At 40.5% G+C, this 17,750-nt stretch overlaps 3 protein-coding genes across 3 annotated transcripts; 2 read left to right on the top strand and 1 right to left on the bottom strand.

Moving 5' to 3' along the window:
* Nucleotides 1–1,705: 1,705 nt before the first annotated feature.
* unc50 (unc-50 homolog (C. elegans)) lies at nucleotides 1,706–5,027 on the bottom strand. Its single transcript, XM_085348258.1, has 6 exons — nucleotides 4,948–5,027; nucleotides 3,831–4,096; nucleotides 3,524–3,644; nucleotides 3,277–3,416; nucleotides 2,893–3,000; nucleotides 1,706–2,195 (listed from the first exon to the last, which is right to left on the bottom strand). Exons 2-6 carry the CDS (start codon nucleotides 4,090–4,092, stop codon nucleotides 2,029–2,031), a joined length of 798 nt encoding a protein of 265 aa, XP_085204384.1. The 5' UTR covers nucleotides 4,093–4,096; nucleotides 4,948–5,027; the 3' UTR covers nucleotides 1,706–2,028.
* A 527-nt stretch (nucleotides 5,028–5,554) lies between these two features.
* ndufs1 (NADH:ubiquinone oxidoreductase core subunit S1) lies at nucleotides 5,555–11,483 on the top strand. The gene is made up of 19 exons (XM_085347404.1): nucleotides 5,555–5,626; nucleotides 6,281–6,357; nucleotides 6,502–6,593; nucleotides 7,206–7,313; nucleotides 7,470–7,546; nucleotides 7,670–7,751; nucleotides 7,846–7,976; nucleotides 8,392–8,577; nucleotides 8,672–8,806; nucleotides 8,927–9,041; nucleotides 9,185–9,330; nucleotides 9,426–9,554; nucleotides 9,657–9,786; nucleotides 10,017–10,177; nucleotides 10,275–10,429; nucleotides 10,562–10,737; nucleotides 10,824–10,958; nucleotides 11,044–11,116; nucleotides 11,226–11,483. Exons 2-19 carry the CDS (start codon nucleotides 6,285–6,287, stop codon nucleotides 11,315–11,317), a joined length of 2,196 nt encoding a protein of 731 aa, XP_085203530.1. The 5' UTR covers nucleotides 5,555–5,626; nucleotides 6,281–6,284; the 3' UTR covers nucleotides 11,318–11,483.
* Nucleotides 11,484–12,777: 1,294 nt separating this feature from the next.
* LOC146608746 (ras-related and estrogen-regulated growth inhibitor) lies at nucleotides 12,778–17,472 on the top strand. The gene is made up of 7 exons (XM_085348716.1): nucleotides 12,778–12,832; nucleotides 13,911–13,967; nucleotides 14,097–14,170; nucleotides 15,099–15,237; nucleotides 15,520–15,613; nucleotides 16,943–17,014; nucleotides 17,364–17,472. The coding sequence occupies exons 1-7, from the start codon at nucleotides 12,781–12,783 to the stop codon at nucleotides 17,470–17,472; spliced, it is 597 nt and encodes a 198-aa protein (XP_085204842.1). The 5' UTR covers nucleotides 12,778–12,780.
* Nucleotides 17,473–17,750: the final 278 nt, after the last annotated feature.

Below are 17,750 nucleotides of genomic sequence, written 5' to 3'. Positions count from 1 at the left end.
TTTGCTCTACAAGGGCCTGATATCCACTTACTAGGACATTATACTGCTACTGTTCTATCAAAGTTTTAAACGAATATCCTCATGTGGCTCTCATTTTTCTTAGAGACAAAAATTAGGTAAAAAAAACAAATCTGGTAATTCTTTGTTTTTACATTCATCAGGACCCAATCAGCCCAAATATCAAAGGGAAATTAAAAATGCATGCCGTGGAAGAGTTCGGGTCTTAGGAGGTTAAAGTGACGGTGCTGATTACATTCACACACTAAATCCTACATTTAATACGTCTTCACACAGCCCTTCTCCATTAGTATCTACTCGAGTCAACTCAACACATATTTAAGGGTTTTCTAATAGGTGGCAGCACCTGGTACCAAGTCCTTTCTTAGCACCTATTGAGCCAGGGTTCCAAGCGATCCAAGGCAATCCAAAAATGTGGCGTCGTCAGACTGCGTGTCACTCAGTGAGCGATGAGAGCGTGGGATAACAAAAGAGTTTGAGATTACAGAGGAGCTGGCATCAATGCACCCAGTGAAATGGATGACAGTAAGTGATTTATTCACTTTTGTTACTGTCAGAGCACACCAGTATCACTGATGGACTTTTAATCTTTTCTGAAAACTTAAGAGATGCTGAGAAGATGTTCCTTGGAGCTACCTTCATGTGTGCATTTCTGTTACTGTTACAAGGGGAAAAAACTGCAGATGAAGTAATTCAACTACAAGCAAAACAGCAGCTGCACTTTGTATAAAGTTAAACTTTTTTTGCAAAAATATGTACTTTTTGCTCTGGGAATGTTGATTAAATAGTGATAACATTTTAACATGCCTATTTTACCTTTCCATTGCCTAATTTTAACATCTGCTCTTACCAACAGCCATTTATGAAAAAATAAAATGAATATTAAGCAGAACTGAGTTCAGTTTATTGGTGCGGAATTTGGGAAAATCAGTTTCTCACTCATGACATTTTGAATGAGGCCACTGACATGCACACACAGAAAGGCAAACATCCCATAATTATTGAAATTACTTGAATGAGTTCTTTAATGCGTGCAGGCTGGATATTATGTTTTCTTAAATAAAATTACATTTTTATGGACTTTAAGATAAATTTTCTACCTTTAGGGCTATTTATTTATCCCTACTGGTAACATAACTTTCATAAAGTTAAGACTACATTAATTTTCCATTTTATTTAGAACATCACAGGATAGCACGATGACTATTTTACCCTTTTTTGCTTTGTATCATCAGTATGAACTGATGGGACACACTGAACACATCTGCTAAGATCTTCCAGCCTTTGTAATAGTCACTCTTCATTTACACAGAAAGCAAAAGCATCAGCGATGCTTCAGCGAGTTTCTCAGTTGTGATTGCAACTGCAACAGCGACACCATGAGACTGAAGCGTGTTACTACAAAAGCAATCCAGAGAACAAAAACGCTGCTGCTGCTGGGAGCTTTAAACTAAACTGTGCTGAACCTGTGCCAGCACATAAAACTGAGGCACCTTAAGTTAAAACCTTTTATTGAAAGTGCTTTGGAATGTACACTTTTAGAAAAGAAAAGAAAGAAAATAAGTTTGCATCCCATGTTTCTAACTTAACTTTTTTTCCTTCTTCAATAAGCAGAATCTGATTATTTTTTTAAGAAAACTCAAAGAAACAAAGCAAACTCATCAAAAACAAACCTCTGTGTTTATATTACAACCTGCCAGAGTCATATTTACAAATCATTCAAAAAAACAACAGTAAAAGCTGCGTCTCATCCCCACCCCCCCATCGTTTCTGTCACCAGTCTGAACACATCACCGTTTACGGACTTTGTAGCCGCAGCTCAACATCACAGCCAAACAGAAAATCAAGAGAGAGCTGAGCAGTGTCACCCAGCTCGGCATCAATCAACCAGTTTACCAAGAGTCCACCAGAGGTCCCTCTCAGCAAAATCCTGTCTGACAGCAGCTGGACGTGGAGTCATTGTCACGTAGAGATGAGCTGAAAACAGATTTTGCGTCAGCCTGGAGCCAGCTAGTGTCCAATCTCAGAGGCAAGCCGGTCCTGCATGACTCTGTACTTGTAAAAAGAGCAGAGACCCCGAGTGAAGTTCCAGCCCAGAGATATGGAGAGGATGTAGAGAAGGCCGAGCAAAGCAAAGGGGTAGAGCAGCACCACGGTGTTCTTCAGGAAGGGTAGAGCTGTGAGGATTGAAAGAGAAGACTCTTTACATGAACCACTGACAGCAAGAACTACATTTCTCTCAAGGTATACGTGCTCCATGGTGGTCATGCTGCCTTATAGCCACAAAGAAAATGAATCTCTAATAAGTTAAAGCCTTCTCACTTTACTTTAGCGAAAACACCTGTAGATGTGTGTAAATTCAAAGTTTAGTCTGCTGCACTTGTGTCAATGTCACCAAATGGCCACTAGATGGTAGCAAAACCAAGATCACAGTTTAGTGCTGTATTACATTTTGTTATTGCACATCTAAGCCCATAAAATACTAATAATGTTGAAAATTAGGGCTGATTGGACTTTGTAAATTATAGCAAAATTATAGTTGTTAAGTTACAAAAATTTATGAAACATTTTCATGCGCAGTAGAAAATGTTATGCTACTTTTCTGATCACCTTTTGGCGTTAATCACCAATTTACAGCAGCTTTTTAGTGATAACAAAGTGACACATTGTTGGAGAAATCAACAGTCAGTATTTTCACAGATTAAGACTAAGAAAATCAACAAATGATGAACCTGAAAATTCATAAATTAAAAAAAATAAGATTTTTTTTTTCATTTCTAATGTAACTAAGATATAATGAAATTGAATTTTCAGCAATAAATCAAAAACAGATTAAGAAAATGCATGCAGCATTATGATGTGCAGGGTACTTACCGTTGTACCCTAAGAAGGTTATGTAGAGATAATAACCAATAGCAATCAACCATAGAGTGTTTCCGACAAAATATCCCAAGAACCAATCTGAACTTATCATCACAAGATCTAAAAAACACACAAAACAACACACAAGAAGAGTCATCAGTGCTGTAATGCATCTATGGAGAAATTATCAAGCCTAAATATTAGCAACTGCCATGGTACAAAATTAAAGAAATAAGAAATGAAAAAGAGAAATGTAGTGAAGCAAGAGCATCATAAACATTTCTTTAGCCCTTTAAATTTTATTTTAACTGTACTGACAAACATTTGTTGGTTTGAATCAGATGATTTAATTTCACACATGCTGATTAAACTCATACAGATCTACAGGCTACTCACGGTTGATGAAGAAAAGTTGCAGGAAGTGCAGGATGACTAAAAGCGGGTAGAAAGCATTGAGGTGAACGTCAAATGCGTAGCCCCACTCCACGTCAAAGTTTCTGCTGGGTTGTTTCAGCAGGTACCTGTTGGTGACCACCCTGGAGAAGAACACATAAGATTTGGCATGCAGTAAAGAACAAACAATACGCCTTAATTAGAGTAAATAAGAGGACATCTCATTAATTTATTCAATGCTACTGCTCACCACATTATAGTTGATATGAGCAGACCGACTCCTATACAGTCAACAAAGACGACCCAGAGCAGCAGCTTCAGCGTCTCCACGACTCCCATTTCCAACACAAGACCGAAGCCTATTGTTGACACTGCACAACAACACAGGGAGTGTTTAGGTATCATAGCAGACAGCCAACATCGGGGTTTCACTGGCAGGACAAGTGATTGTTTAAATGTAGTCAAACAGATTAGGTTAGAGGTAAAATTCACAAATATCCTCATCAAACCTTGACCACAGTGCTCTTTAATTATTTAGGGAATGAGTATTGACTTACCACATAGCCAGATACTGAGCAGGACCAGGAAAGCAGGATCATCTCTGGCCCACTGATCTTTAGTCTGTTTCCTGTACTGGAAGTTGCGATACACCCTCTGAGGAGAGGTAAACAGGTAAAGCATCTGCCACAGGGCGAACTCAAAGTCCATTTGTCTGAAATGAAGCAGCCGCCGCAGATACTTGTAGCGCTTCGCACCCGCTGTGTGGCGTGCAGCGTCCCTGGAAGCCAGGGCACCGTTGCTGTTTGTGGTTGGCAACATGGTGCTGAAAATCAGATGAGAAGAGTGAAAAGTGAAAAGGACTCTAACCTGAGACAAAATTAGGATGAATTTATAACTATACTGTATTATGCCATTTTATGCCTACTCTCAAAGCTTCCAGAGCAATGATGGATGATTTACGTGCATTTCCACTCATTTTTATTACACCTGACATGCTCTGTGTGATACGTTTGCCATATAAATGTGCTTAAATGCTTAGTATGAAGGATTTGGTGCGTGATTGTAAAATTGATAAGGAACCCACAATAAAGCCATTTTGGAAAACCATGGACAGCCATAGAGAAGTTCATCAAGCTTAACTCCTAGACACGATGCCCTACAGCCTAGTGTAAGTTATATATAAGCTGTACCTTAGCTGTAAATTCTGGTTTCAAATTTGGCACATAGTCCTGCAAAGCAAACTTGTACACTATATCTTCTTAACCTGTAATATTATATATGTCCTACAGCAAGTTGTGATTGATAAGCATTCTTGGCTTTCTTCAATTAAAAAAAAAAAACAACTGCTTAAAAAGAACAGCACAGAAGCAGCTATCTGGTGCATTTTCACTAAGTTGGAATAAACATCTACACATTATGTAAAGTCATCTCATACGTATCAATTAAATAGGACACACACTAAATAATAATAGTGACTTCCTGCATAAACACTGATATGTTTTAATCTCCTTGTCGCTTTGTTTGCTAGCAGACACAGTTAGCACGTTGCTAGCTACTTTAATAAGATGAGACGGCCCGTTAAGTCTCACCAGCAATAACCATAACGCAAATTGCTCAGTAGCTATTTAGTTTTTTGGTAAACGACTGAAATTCCTCACTTAACGACAAAATTACCTGTTTCTCTTGCAGTCCTTCACATGAGAAAGCCCAAACTACTGCTCGTTTTCTGTAGCTGTTTGCATATGATGCTTCCTGAACTGTCGCGAAAATGCACACGTAGATAGTTCCGGTAACGTTCCCTTCCTCATGGGAAATGTAGTCAAAGGTGAAGTTTGAACTTTCATACGGTGAGAAAGTCTCCAGTGTGGCAATTTAAAACGCCGTGTAGTTATCAGTGGGTTTTTTGTTTGTTTGTTTGTTTTATTTTGTTTTTTCCCAAAACACAGACCAATATATCATTACTTTGTTCCATATTATTAATACATTTTATGTCCACAAGATAAAATTTAAAAACCGAGTTCAGTTTCTTTTTTTTTCAAACACCGTCATGTTTTAAATAATTGAGATTTCAAATTTTATTTTAGAGTTTTAATTTACTTTACTTTAATTTTTTTAATTTTTTAAGTCGGGGACATTTTGTTGCTACATTGAAGCTACAGACTGTAAATAAAAACTGCAATTTATGCTGAATATTAGTGTTTGAACGATTTTAAGACTTTTATTGTGAAAAGTGTGACCTCGTATTCAAGCGGAAACACGACATCCTGCTATTTCCGCTAACGCCATAGCCGTTTCAATTGGTGGTATAACTAAGATCACCGCTGTTCTGGTCAAGAAGGCCAAATAGCGAAAGGTAAGAACCAAACAAATGTGATGCATACATGAACGCATCGACATATATGTGTAATTAAATGGAAGGAAACGAAAAAGGAAATATTTGAGCTTATAACTTCAGTTACCCTCTACGAACATGCAGCGTCTCTGTGTCCTTGAGTAATACTGTTAGCTGTCACTGTTAGCCCGCAGCTCATTAGCACATCCACATAAGCAGAGTATTATTTAAAGCCGTTGTGCTGTGCTGTTTGATGTTTTGTTGTCTCGATATTATTTGTAAATTCTTCATTTCTCTGCATTATTTTGTTAAAATGCTGAACACTGAAATCGCGGCCATAACACTTGTTATTGTTGACAGCTGCAAAGCCCAGACGCACTGGGTACCGTGGCTCAGGAGTAGGAGTTTGTCACCTAAACTAGACTTACTAAATCAAACATAACAACCATGTAATAAAGCATTTTCAGAATATAGATGGGGACAAAAGTGGCAACAGCAGAGGCCTTTAGTGCACTGTCGTTTTTCTGCACTGTAGTGATTGTGTTATAAAAACAAAAGTAACGATCTGGCATTTATGCTTGCTTTCTTCTTTGCAAACACTTGTGTACACTTTCAGTAATTATGATGACTTCAGCATTAGCACATTGAGTTGCGCTCATATGTTTTCTCTCACAGAGTCATGTTGCGACTGCCGACCGTTGGCCGGGCTCTAGCTGGAGCTGCCAAGGGCAGCCTGGCTTCTTCCAACCCAGGTATGGTCTGTGAGTTAAAGTAGAGATTACATAGCAGTTAATGCAAGTTTCTAAATATAGCACCTACTGTATGCATGTAACAGGCATAAAAATGTGCCTGTTGATTGAGTAGGATCTTTTCTTTCTATGTGCATGCACTTCAAGTGCGTACCCCAGTGCGTGCAGCCAGCAACATGGTGGAGGTATTTGTGGATGGGAAACCAGTGGAGGTGGAGCCTGGAACTACTGTGCTGCAGGTACGAAAGCTTCAGTACACAATTTTACTGCAAGCTGTTGTAGATGTCACCTAGTGTTGCCAGCTCATGCTGTGTAGTACTTTGTGGTATCTGTGTTTTCATGACAGTAATTTCGTGCATCAATGTGAATCAAAGTGAATCTGAGCTTCATATTCAAAAATGGGCTCAAATACACTAATTCTGTATCTAACAGGTAGCCAGTGTAGAGTAGCGAGGATAGGGGTGATGAACAAATGGGTCAGTTTTAGGTAGCTAGCTAATCTCTGGATTAAGTTTTGGCCTAGTTTTCAAACACTGTGAAATAACACCACGCAGTCTGGATTTATGATTCCTTCAAGCACCAGTCAACTGGGCAGTAACCACTTAGGACAGATCAGCTGACATTTAGTCACTTTCCTGTTTTATAAAGGAATATTAGTGCAATAGGAATGTGCATATTTTAGCAAAGCTTTGACTCATCTGTTAGTCATTTTCACATTTTAATTCTAAAGAAGGCAGACCACAAAATTAGCAAGAAAACGTAAAATACCTGGCAATCTATTCGCTAAAGCCTGGATTGTAATTTCACATCACGTATATTAACCAAATTGCCTTGTTTCTTTTCCTGGCTAGGCCTGTGAGAAGGTCGGGGTTCAAATCCCCAGGTTCTGTTACCACGAGCGCCTCTCTGTGGCAGGAAACTGCCGCATGTGTCTGGTGGAGATTGAGAAAGCACCAAAGGTAACGTCAGGCTACTGTTTATACTTGATGAAAAGGATTTTAGCTGAGACTGAGTTTAAGATGCTTTGGGACCAATCTCAGCGTAAATGATTAATCTATTAATGATTAATGATTAATTTATTTGTAATGTATGCGTATTGTGTCATGTGCCCTCAGCCAGTAGCAGCCTGCGCCATGCCCGTCATGAAAGGCTGGAACATCCTCACCAACTCAGAGAAAACACGAAAAGCCAGGTAAAAACTGTAGCGGTCTCTGGTTCTAGCTTAATGTTATTCAAACTTTGGGCACACTTTGAAAACAACAAGTCAAACTAAGGAAAACTAAAGGCGTGTATTCATGTGTTTGTGTCTCATCAGAGAGGGAGTAATGGAGTTCCTGTTGGCCAACCACCCACTGGACTGCCCTATTTGTGATCAGGGAGGAGAGTGTGACCTGCAGGTAACCTTGCAGAAGTGTAATTTAAGTTATTCTCATGAGTGCATTTAGATCAAAGGATCAGCTTTTTTCCCGTCTTTTTCTCCTCTTTTCTCAGGATCAGTCCATGCAGTTCGGTTCAGACCGCAGCCGCTTCTCAGAAGGAAAGAGAGCAGTGGAGGACAAAAACATCGGGCCTCTCATTAAAACCATCATGACCCGCTGCATTCAGTGCACGCGCTGCGTCCGGTGAGTGTCATGTACACGTCAGTCACGAATAATGTAATAATGTGGCATTAACAGCGATGTAATGTGGCAAAAGACACGTTACATTCATGGAAGGTCCACAATTCCTTTATAATTGTGTTTTAAACTACCTAGAAACCGAACATGAGGACATAATAAAGACCGATAACACACTTATTCATCTAAAACGCACACATACATGCACAGTGCTAGACATCAATGTGTGCTTCAAGAGGGAAAGGTCACAGTAATTAAAGAAAATATTGCACTTCTGTAATAAAGGGTGAATAAATAACTAAAAGCAGTGTTGAAAGATTTGATGTACAGTGATTAAAACCAGTTCATGCTTTGATGGAGCTGTAACATTTGCATGGAGGTGGATATTCAAACAGCTTGCCCTGCCTGCGTGTGTTTGTAGTTTTGCAAGCGAGATTGCCGGCGTTGAAGACCTGGGAACGACAGGAAGAGGAAACGACTTGCAGATCGGGACGTACGTGGAGAAGATGTTCATGTCGGAGCTGTCGGGCAACGTTATCGATATCTGTCCTGTGGGGGCGCTCACCTCCAAGCCCTACGCCTTCACTGCAAGACCGTGGGAGACTAGGTAGGAAAGGGTCTGATGCTCGATTGTATTTAACACGAGTTCTCTTGAACTTCCCGGAGCAGTTTTACGTCATGTTGTTCCGCCGTCTTTGCAGGAAAACCGAGTCAATCGATGTGTTGGACGCTGTCGGTAGCAATATTGTTGTGAGCACACGTGGAGGCGAGGTGATGAGGATACTGCCCAGGCTCCACGATGACATCAATGAGGAATGGATTTCTGATAAGACCAGGTAATACAGAACTGGACATAAAGTCTCACACTTTATAATCATCTTTAAAACAGTTGGGTGTGTTTTTGTTTTAAATATATATATCTATTCCACTGTATCTGAACTAAACTGTATCTGCAGGTTTGCATATGATGGGTTGAAGAGGCAGAGGCTGACCCAACCAATGGTGAAGGATGAATCAGGTCAGCTGACCCCGACCACCTGGGAGGATGCTCTCACTCGTGTTGCTGGAGCAGTAAGTGCTTTTGCTTCTTTATTGGCTCTTGCTTGGTAATTAAATTAATCATAAATAAATTCTGGGAAACTTTAAGGTTTGTTGTTGTTTGTAGTCAGGAAGTTTGGGGCTGTCGTCATGCATAAATGTTTGTGTTTGTGCAGCTGCAGAGCGTGCAGGGGAGTGAGGTGGCAGCCATAGTGGGAGGGATGGCGGACGCTGAAGCTCTGGTCGCCCTCAAAGATCTCCTCAACAGACTCAACTCAGAAAACCTGTGCACTGAGGAGCTGTTCCCCATGGCAGGTGCAGGGTAAGGAAGAACCTCTCATCATCCCTTAGGTGCTAAAATACATGGCTTTATTAGCTGACAGTGTTATTTTTTACTTCTTTTTTTGCTTTCTGCAGAACTGACCTGCGTTCCAACTACCTGCTAAACTCTCGCATTGCTGGCATTGAGGACTGTGACCTGCTGCTGCTCGTGGGAACGAACCCTCGCTATGAAGCCCCACTGTTCAATGCCAGAATCCGCAAGAGGTAAACACATATCACAGTTAACGGTTTGTTATTTAAGTCTAAGTTTTAAGTTGTTTTTTTTTTTTTTTAAGTTTTGTAATTGTTATCGTCTCACTCTGTCAGCTGGCTCCATAATGAGCTGCAGATTGCTACGGTGGGCCACAAGGTTGACCTGAGTTACACGTACGATCACCTAGGAGAAGACACTTCAGTCCTGAAGCAGCTGGCCAATGGCACACATGCTTTCTGCAAGGTAATGGGCACTCACGTCGTCCAGTGAGATTCAAAATGGTAAATGGCCTTAAACGCTTGAATATATAGAGAATGAACTCCAACAATCAGATTGCCCGCTATGAGTGAGCGCTTGAAGACAGTGGGAAGGAAAAACTCCCTTTTAACAGGAAGAAACCTCCAGCAGAACCGGGCTCAGGCAGGGGCAGTCATTTCCAGACTGAATATCTTTTTTCCGTTCTCTCCTGGCAGGTCCTTTCAGCTGCCAAGCGTCCAGTTGTGGTTGTGGGCAGCAGCGCTCTGCAAAGAGAAGATGGAGTTGCAATTTTGAGCGCCGTCTCCACCATTGCTCAGAACGCTCGAGCCAGCAGCGGAGTGGAGGACAGCTGGAAAGTCCTTAACGTCCTGCACAGGTACAGCTAAGCAGCTGATTTCAAGTAACCCTAATGCAATGAGATACAGTAGATGCTCATACTGTGTGTGTGTGTCTGTGTGTGTGTGTGAGAGCAGGGTGGCGAGTCAAGTGGCTGCCCTCGATCTAGGCTACAAGGCCGGAGTGGACGCCATCAGGAAGAATCCACCTAAAGTGCTTTTCCTGCTGGGAGCTGATGCGGGCTGCATCAGCAGAGCTGACCTGCCCAAAGACAGCCTCATCATCTACCAGGGTATACACACACACACACACACACACACACACACACACACACACACACACACACACACACACACACAGATTTGACAAACCAAATGCTGCTAATCTGGGGACATGAATGAACATCAATTTGCAACCCCTTCAGGTCATCACGGTGACGTAGGAGCACCGATGGCAGACATCATCCTACCCAGTGCTGCATACACGGAGAAAAACGGCACTTATGTCAACACTGAAGGCAGGAGCCAGCACACCAAGATAGCCGTCACTGCTCCTGGAGTCGCCAGAGAGGACTGGAAGATCATCAGAGCTTTGTCTGAAGTAAGCAGGAAGTGTTTTGAGTATTCCGTACTGATGTTCACTATTAACACGAAACCAGTCATCTTAACGTCTCTGTGCGTTTTCAGCTGACGGGTGTAACGCTGCCCTACGACTCCTTAGATGAGATCCGATCCAGGCTAGCCGAAGTCTCTCCTAACCTGGTCCGTTACGACGATGTAGAGGAGGCGAACTACTTTAAACAAGCCAATGAGCTCGCTATGGTACAGAAACACAGTTAGTTGGTCTGCCTCTGATTTACCTGACAACTTGATTCAGCTGTTTATCTCCTCACTCTGTTCCTCTCAGACTGTGAACCAGGAGCTCTTAGCAGCTCCTCTGGTGCCGCCTCAGCTTACAGTAAAGGACTTCTACATGACAGGTATGTTTGTTTACTTATTTTTTTATATATATAATAGCTATTTTTTTCTCTCAAAATAATGTGCAAGCAAATATGTATCATAATCTGTGCTGCTTCGTTCTGTCTTCAGACTCCATCAGCAGGGCTTCCCAAACAATGGCGAAGTGCGTCAAAGCCGTCACAGAAGGAGCCGCCGCCGTCGACGAGCCATCTGTTTGCTGAACACTTGATATGACGACAGCTCTGCCTTTTTCCTCTGAAGCAACACACATCTCTGAACTTTGTGTCTTGAAGTCGCCCTCAATGCTTGTGTATACTGTTGAATCGTTTTCGCCGCTGAGAACCAGCTTTGTGGAATAAATCTGAGAAACATACAAAATATAAATAAAATCCTAAAAATGTCTTTACTCCGGTTTTAAGGTGTTTTTTTTTCCTCCATTGCATCATTTTAATAACATTCAAATTATATCACTTATGACGCCTTCCAAATGCTTTAAAATCAAACGAGTCCTCATATTCTTCACTTTATTTTTGCAATGTATGTTTTTTAAAATATGTATTATATTACTAGACTCTAGAAATGAAGTAATAAGTCAGAATTTGGACTCCTGTAGGAGCTCTGCATGTTCTGAGTTTAAAATAATCCTTATTTACACTGAGCTGCAGTGCAGCTCCTCATTTGATCCACTGTTGGAAACAAGTTTTAGCTCCTCTCCCTTCCTTTCTTCTGACTGGCTGCCCCTCACAAACAAAAGACTGCAGGTGCTGTGACTGAGATGACCATATAAGGACGTCCTATCTCTATGGCATGTAGATCCAAGTGCACAAAACAATATGTGAAGCCTGAGCTTTTGACTCACAGAGTGACTTCATGTTTTATATGAGCATCCAGCATTGAAGCAGTATATCTGCATGGCAGAAGGTAAAGAAAAGCACGATGGGTTTCACACCTTCCTTCTGAAATGTAGCTGTTTAAAAGTTTTTTAATATTCATTCTATAACAGACAGAAAAATAAACTCTAAGAAACACTTGAGCTCCAAAATATGCTCTTGGCCCAGTTGACATTCTGAAATTGAAGTATGTGCACTCAGAGCCACTCATCTGAGTCTCAAAGTTATTATAGTGAGGCTTGAGATCGTTCTGGACTCTGGGTCGATATCTGTTGTCAAAGAACTTCTGTAGATAGAGGCGAGCTTTTGATGTGATTAAGTAGTTAAAGGAGTGCCTGTGTGTTTGTTCTCAATGGATCCAAAATAGGATGTGCGCTCGGAGTTGGACGCCATTCCCACAGACAAATGGCTCCTGTCATATGCAGTTACCTAAGAGAGAGGGGGGGACACAGGAGAGAAGAGGAGACGGTCTCATCTCTCCACTCTTTGTCTGCTCAGTGTCTAAGACCAAGCAGCGAGTTCATTTATTGTTTTTTACTACTCCCCATATCTGGAGTTTATTTTCACTTTATGGTCAGTACTATGGCAGTAGTAAGTCTTCTATTCAGTTTCTAGCTTCATTGTTCGTGCTCTTTCTCAGTTCTTTGAGACTGTGTGCAGTTTTTATTATTTTTACATTTACTTTTGTTTTGTCTCCCAAAGCTGGCTCAGCATCCTCTGCTCTTCCCTGCAGGGCATCAATCGGGGACAAACAGCAGGGCACACGCTGGACTAATTTTGGCTACAACAGGAAAATGGTTCCAGTTAAACTTCTCATTCTGGGAGCTCAGAACACTGGGAAAACAGGTAAGCTGGAGACAAAGCAGCTGAAAACCACAGGCACGCAGAGAGGGGGACGTGCTTTTTAAGTTCTGAATCAGATAACATCTCAGCAGTGCATGAAAGAGGTTAAGTTTAGGGTTAACTGCGAGCCACGGTTTAAAGGTTTTTGCTAAAAATGGAAAACCTAGAGTGTTTATCTTTCATAGCACTGACATGTACCTCCATCACCTCCACTGCTATGTTTTGAATGTCATATAGGTCTGCTACTTTTGTCCAGCTCTAAAAATAGCTCGTCTTCAGTTGAGTGTAATAGACAAACTTGTTGCTTCATTTCAAATGTTTGTGCGCTCGACTATGAGCTCAGCTGCTTTCATGCACTGAGAAGACAGATTCATGGCACAGTTATAGAGACATTACAACACACCCATAACATTTTAATATTACACATATTCCTACGAAAATAACTGAGGAAACATAAGACGTGTGATGAGTAAAAATTATCATACATTCTTACAGTATAATGACTAATGCGAATAGCAAACTCCAAAAATAGCAATGCCAGATTTAGCTGTCGGCACTTTGTCAATGGTTTAAAGGCTCACACATCAAATTCCATTAATTTCCTTCATATTAGAAGGACCAGAGTAAATTTCAGGGAACAAAACATCTATGCACAATGTCAACAAAGTCTGCATGCTGGGATTCGATTGTGACAGTGGTGGGCAGCATGCCTGAAAATAAACTCAGTGTTTTTCCAGGTGTAAAGGCTCAAGTGATGATTTAAACAAGCGTGTTTAACCTTTTAATGTATCCTGATAAAATACAGCAAGGCCTTAAATAGCAGACATGAAAGTCAAACAGACACGAGCCTTTGGGCTCTTTCCACCCAAACACAAAGGAAGCACTTGTGCATTTATTTAAATAAAGTCACAAAGAGGGTCGTTCTGAAGGCAACACTCACATAAGGAGGCATGACGTGAGCACGGGATGCTTTAGATCAGATTCAAATGACTAAAAGGAACTTTGTGTGTGTGCGACTGTGCAGAATGTGTTAGAAATATGCTTCTCGCCTTCAGCCACTGTGTCTGTTTTGTGTCTCCAGCGCTGTGTGTTCGTTTCATAACCAAGCGATTTATTGGTGAATACGACCATAAAAAGGGTAAGACCTGGGTAAATATTTTTGCATTGCTGACAGTAAACATTACATAACTTACCTGAGTTCTTCACTGGCAGGATTTTTGAAAGTGACACAGTTCTCTGTGAGTGTCTGTGTGTGTGTGTTCTTCAGAGGTGACCTACAAATGCAGCCGGGTGGTGGATCAGGAAGCTGTCGATCTGGAGATTCTGGACTTAACTTGGAAGGTAAATATTGACTTTTATTTGTAGTTTTTTAAAAGGCTAGACTTTTGCTGTGTCCAAATTATTTGTTATGTTTTTCAAATCAAAGCATTTATTTTGCAAAATTTTCAAATGTTTTTTGTTCTGCCACGTAAAAGTCAACTTTAGAGGGGGGTTTGTTGTTGCTGTTTTTAAATAATTTGCAAACAATTTTTTGTATGGAGGGTCACAAGTGCCAAAATAGATTAATTAATTGCATCACTAAATAATTAATTGACTATGTCAGTAATTAAAATTGAAATTATTTTATAAATATGTAATTAATTAATTAAATAGCAATTCATTTCTTTTAAAACTTCAGAAAAATGTTTTATTTATTTCCTTTTTTAATAAATTTACTCAATGTTAAATTAATTATTTAATGTTGTGTTTAGTTCATTCATTTTGTCACTCACAGTCCTCCACAGTCTGCAGTGTAGTTGGACAAGTAATGCCATTTGTTTCAGTTGTTACACCCATTACACTTCTTGCTTGTTTCCTAATTCCAGTACCAGTAGGTAGTTCAGTTTCCAGCTTCTGCATCTGTATGTTGTGCTTGGGAAAGATACTGAAGATCCTCTTTGTGGGTGTGCATGAGTGATAAAATAAAAATACCTGTGGATGCAGCTTGGAGTGTAAAAGTGCTTTGAGTACTAGCTGAAAGTTAAAAAGACATCATATAAGTTAAATTCCATCAACCATGGACTAAGTGTTGGTAGGACACAGAATACTAATTAACTTTCCAAAGATCAAAGGAGTAGGGCTCTACCGCTTCCTGTTCTGATATAGTATGTATAATATGTTCATAATATATAAATTTATGTTTATTTCATATTGTTGTTAACACATATCCAGCTATGTCTATTATTTATGAATAAATCTGAAAACTTTTTGATGATATATTCTCCTCTAGGAGAGCTCTGTAGCTTCTCTGGAGTCTTCCATTCGCTGGGCTGATGGTTTCCTGCTGCTGTACTCCATCACACAGCGCTTCAGCTTCCTGGAGGTCCCACAACTCAAGACGCTCATTGACCAAACCAAGCAGAATCTGGGTGGGGAGATATTTTGATCTGTATGAGAAAACGGCTGCTGAAAACTGAACTAACAGTCTGTTCTTCACACAAACATCAGGCCTCTGTTCTGTCTCTCTTTCACCTTTACATACACACATAAACACACCCACATATTCACAGATTGAGTGGACGTAGATTCCATGTTTGGTTGTGCCACCCTGTCTTCTGTTAGTAGTGTGCTGACAGAATGACTCCAAACTGCGTGCCATAGGGTCATCGTGATGGTTTATTGTCACTTCACTTTGTGTGTCTGTGTGTCAGTGGTTCCCGCGGTCCTGGTCGCCAATAAGGCAGATTTGGAAATCGGCAGGCAGGTGACAACAGACGAAGGACAGAGACTAGCCAAGGATTTAAGGTTTGAGTGCTCATGTTTTCATATGTGCATGGTAATACTGTACAATGCTTTTCTTGTCTTTGTTATACTTGATAATAAAATAACTTTGTCATTGATTAAGAATAATGTCAGTCCAGTCAAGCTGGGCTGTAACCGTAAGCTGATACTCTTGTACACAACCAGCTGGCAAATCCCAGCTGAAGCTGTTTTAGCCTGCCCATCTTTGCTGTCCATCTGCAAACCACTTTGCAACCCCAGTGCCCCCTTTTATGCTGTTTCTGACTTAATCCATGCCAAATTTGCTGTCACTGATTCATGCTGTGCTCTGAGCTGGAGCTTCTGCTGTTACTCCCTCTTACTTAGAGGGACTCATCCAGGCTGGAGAAACTGATCAGGAGGGCTAGCTCTGTGGTCGGCATGAAGCTGGACACTCTGGTGACAGTGGCAGAGAAAAGGACATTAAAGAAACTGATGGACATTATGAACAATGCTGGGCATCCTCTGCACACGGCCATAAACAATCAGAAGAGTCTGTTCAGTGACAGGTTGCTTCTCCCCAAGACAAGAACTAACAGACTTAAAAACTCCTTTGTCCCACACGCCATCAAACTGTTTAACTCCTCTCTGGAGGGGAGAGGGAGGGGAAACAGGAGGACAAAGGAGGGGGGAACAACTAAGCTGTAGTGCCTCTTCACCTCACTGTACAATACCTTGTGCAATACTTTTTGTAAATAGTCAACAGTGCAATAGACTCAATACTTGAAATGTGCAATTCACTTGTATTTTTATTTTTTATTCCTATTTATTCTATTTATCCCCTTTGTATATTTTATTTATATTTGTCTCTGTATTTATATGTGTGTGTGTGTGTGTGTGTGTGTGTGTGTGTGTGTGTGTGTGTGTGTGTGTGTGTGTGTGTGTGTATATATATATATATAACAATTCTGTAACTGTAACTTCGGTCGTTGCTGTGCTTTTTGGAAGTCGAATTTCCCAGAGGAACCCACCCGAGGGATTAATAAAGTTCTATCTTATCTTATCTTATCTTATCTTACTTCATGTATAATGTACACATGGAGGGATGGTGAGGCACACAGCATGTAGTCTACTATAAATTATATGGAAACAAGCTTTTTTTGACTACATGGTCAATATTTTATTAATGAATTTCACATTTTTGTTACAGAATTAAATATTTATGTATAGTAGTGTATGTATTGGATATCAATTCTGCTCAGCCTGAATTCCACTATATGGTGCCTACAAAGTCTGAGTGCTAAATAAAGTAAGTAAAAACTATTTCCTTGCATGCTAACTAAATGAGCCATTGATTTCGTTCTGTGTCTTTAGGTGTGGTTTCAGAGAGTTGTCTGTGGCTGAAGCAGTCCTAGCAGTGGAAGCAGCAGTGCTTCAGCTCATCAGGTTTGTTTCTTCTGTGTTTTGTCAGACATGTGATATCCATGCTAGTCAGATTTTAATCGTGTTTTCAGTGTTTCGACTATGAATGCAACATTTTTATTAATTAAATATACTCAAAACAACAGTCAGTACTGCTCCTGATGGACTGCGCCCTGTCACACAGCAATAAACAAAGGTAGTACAAACGATTTTCTTATAGATGGTGATAGGAAAGATCCTGAACGATACTGGAAAGCAAAAACAATAATTAGACATCTCTCTAGGGTGTACTGTTAGAGCCCAGAGGATTTTATGATTCTTTTTCATGTGCTGTTTGATTGTGTGTGTGTGTATGTGTGTGTGTGTGCCACAGGTTGGTGTTGGATCAGCAGCGCCCTCTGCCTGAACGTCGCTCCTACATGTTGACTGTTCGTCACGCTCTGACCAGGAAACTGACCAGATCTAAGACCATGCAGTGGTGACAACAGCAAACAAACCCCCATGGAAAAAACTGTAGTGTAAAATGGGTTGGGGGTTTTTTTGTTTGTTTTTTGCTTTAGTTCTTTTAGTGTTAGATATCTCCCGTATCTCACATCCAGACTGAGAGTTATCATGCAACGTCTGGGTTTCTGGATTTATGGGTGATGAGACCAGGATTTTAAAAATAGAAACTCGCCAGACACTTTTTATTAGTTATCCCTTGATACTACTGGGTTGGAGTCTTTTTTTGTCTTTAAAAATGTCTTAATTCTTTATAGCA

Source organism: Diplotaxodon limnothrissa, linkage group LG23 (genome assembly GCF_057381915.1).
Source record: "Diplotaxodon limnothrissa isolate DT_005_m linkage group LG23, D_limnothrissa_male_GT1.1, whole genome shotgun sequence".
NCBI lineage: Eukaryota > Metazoa > Chordata > Actinopteri > Cichliformes > Cichlidae > Diplotaxodon > Diplotaxodon limnothrissa.
Note: the sequence above shows the minus strand (reverse complement) of the source record. Positions and strands in the feature narration are given on the sequence as shown.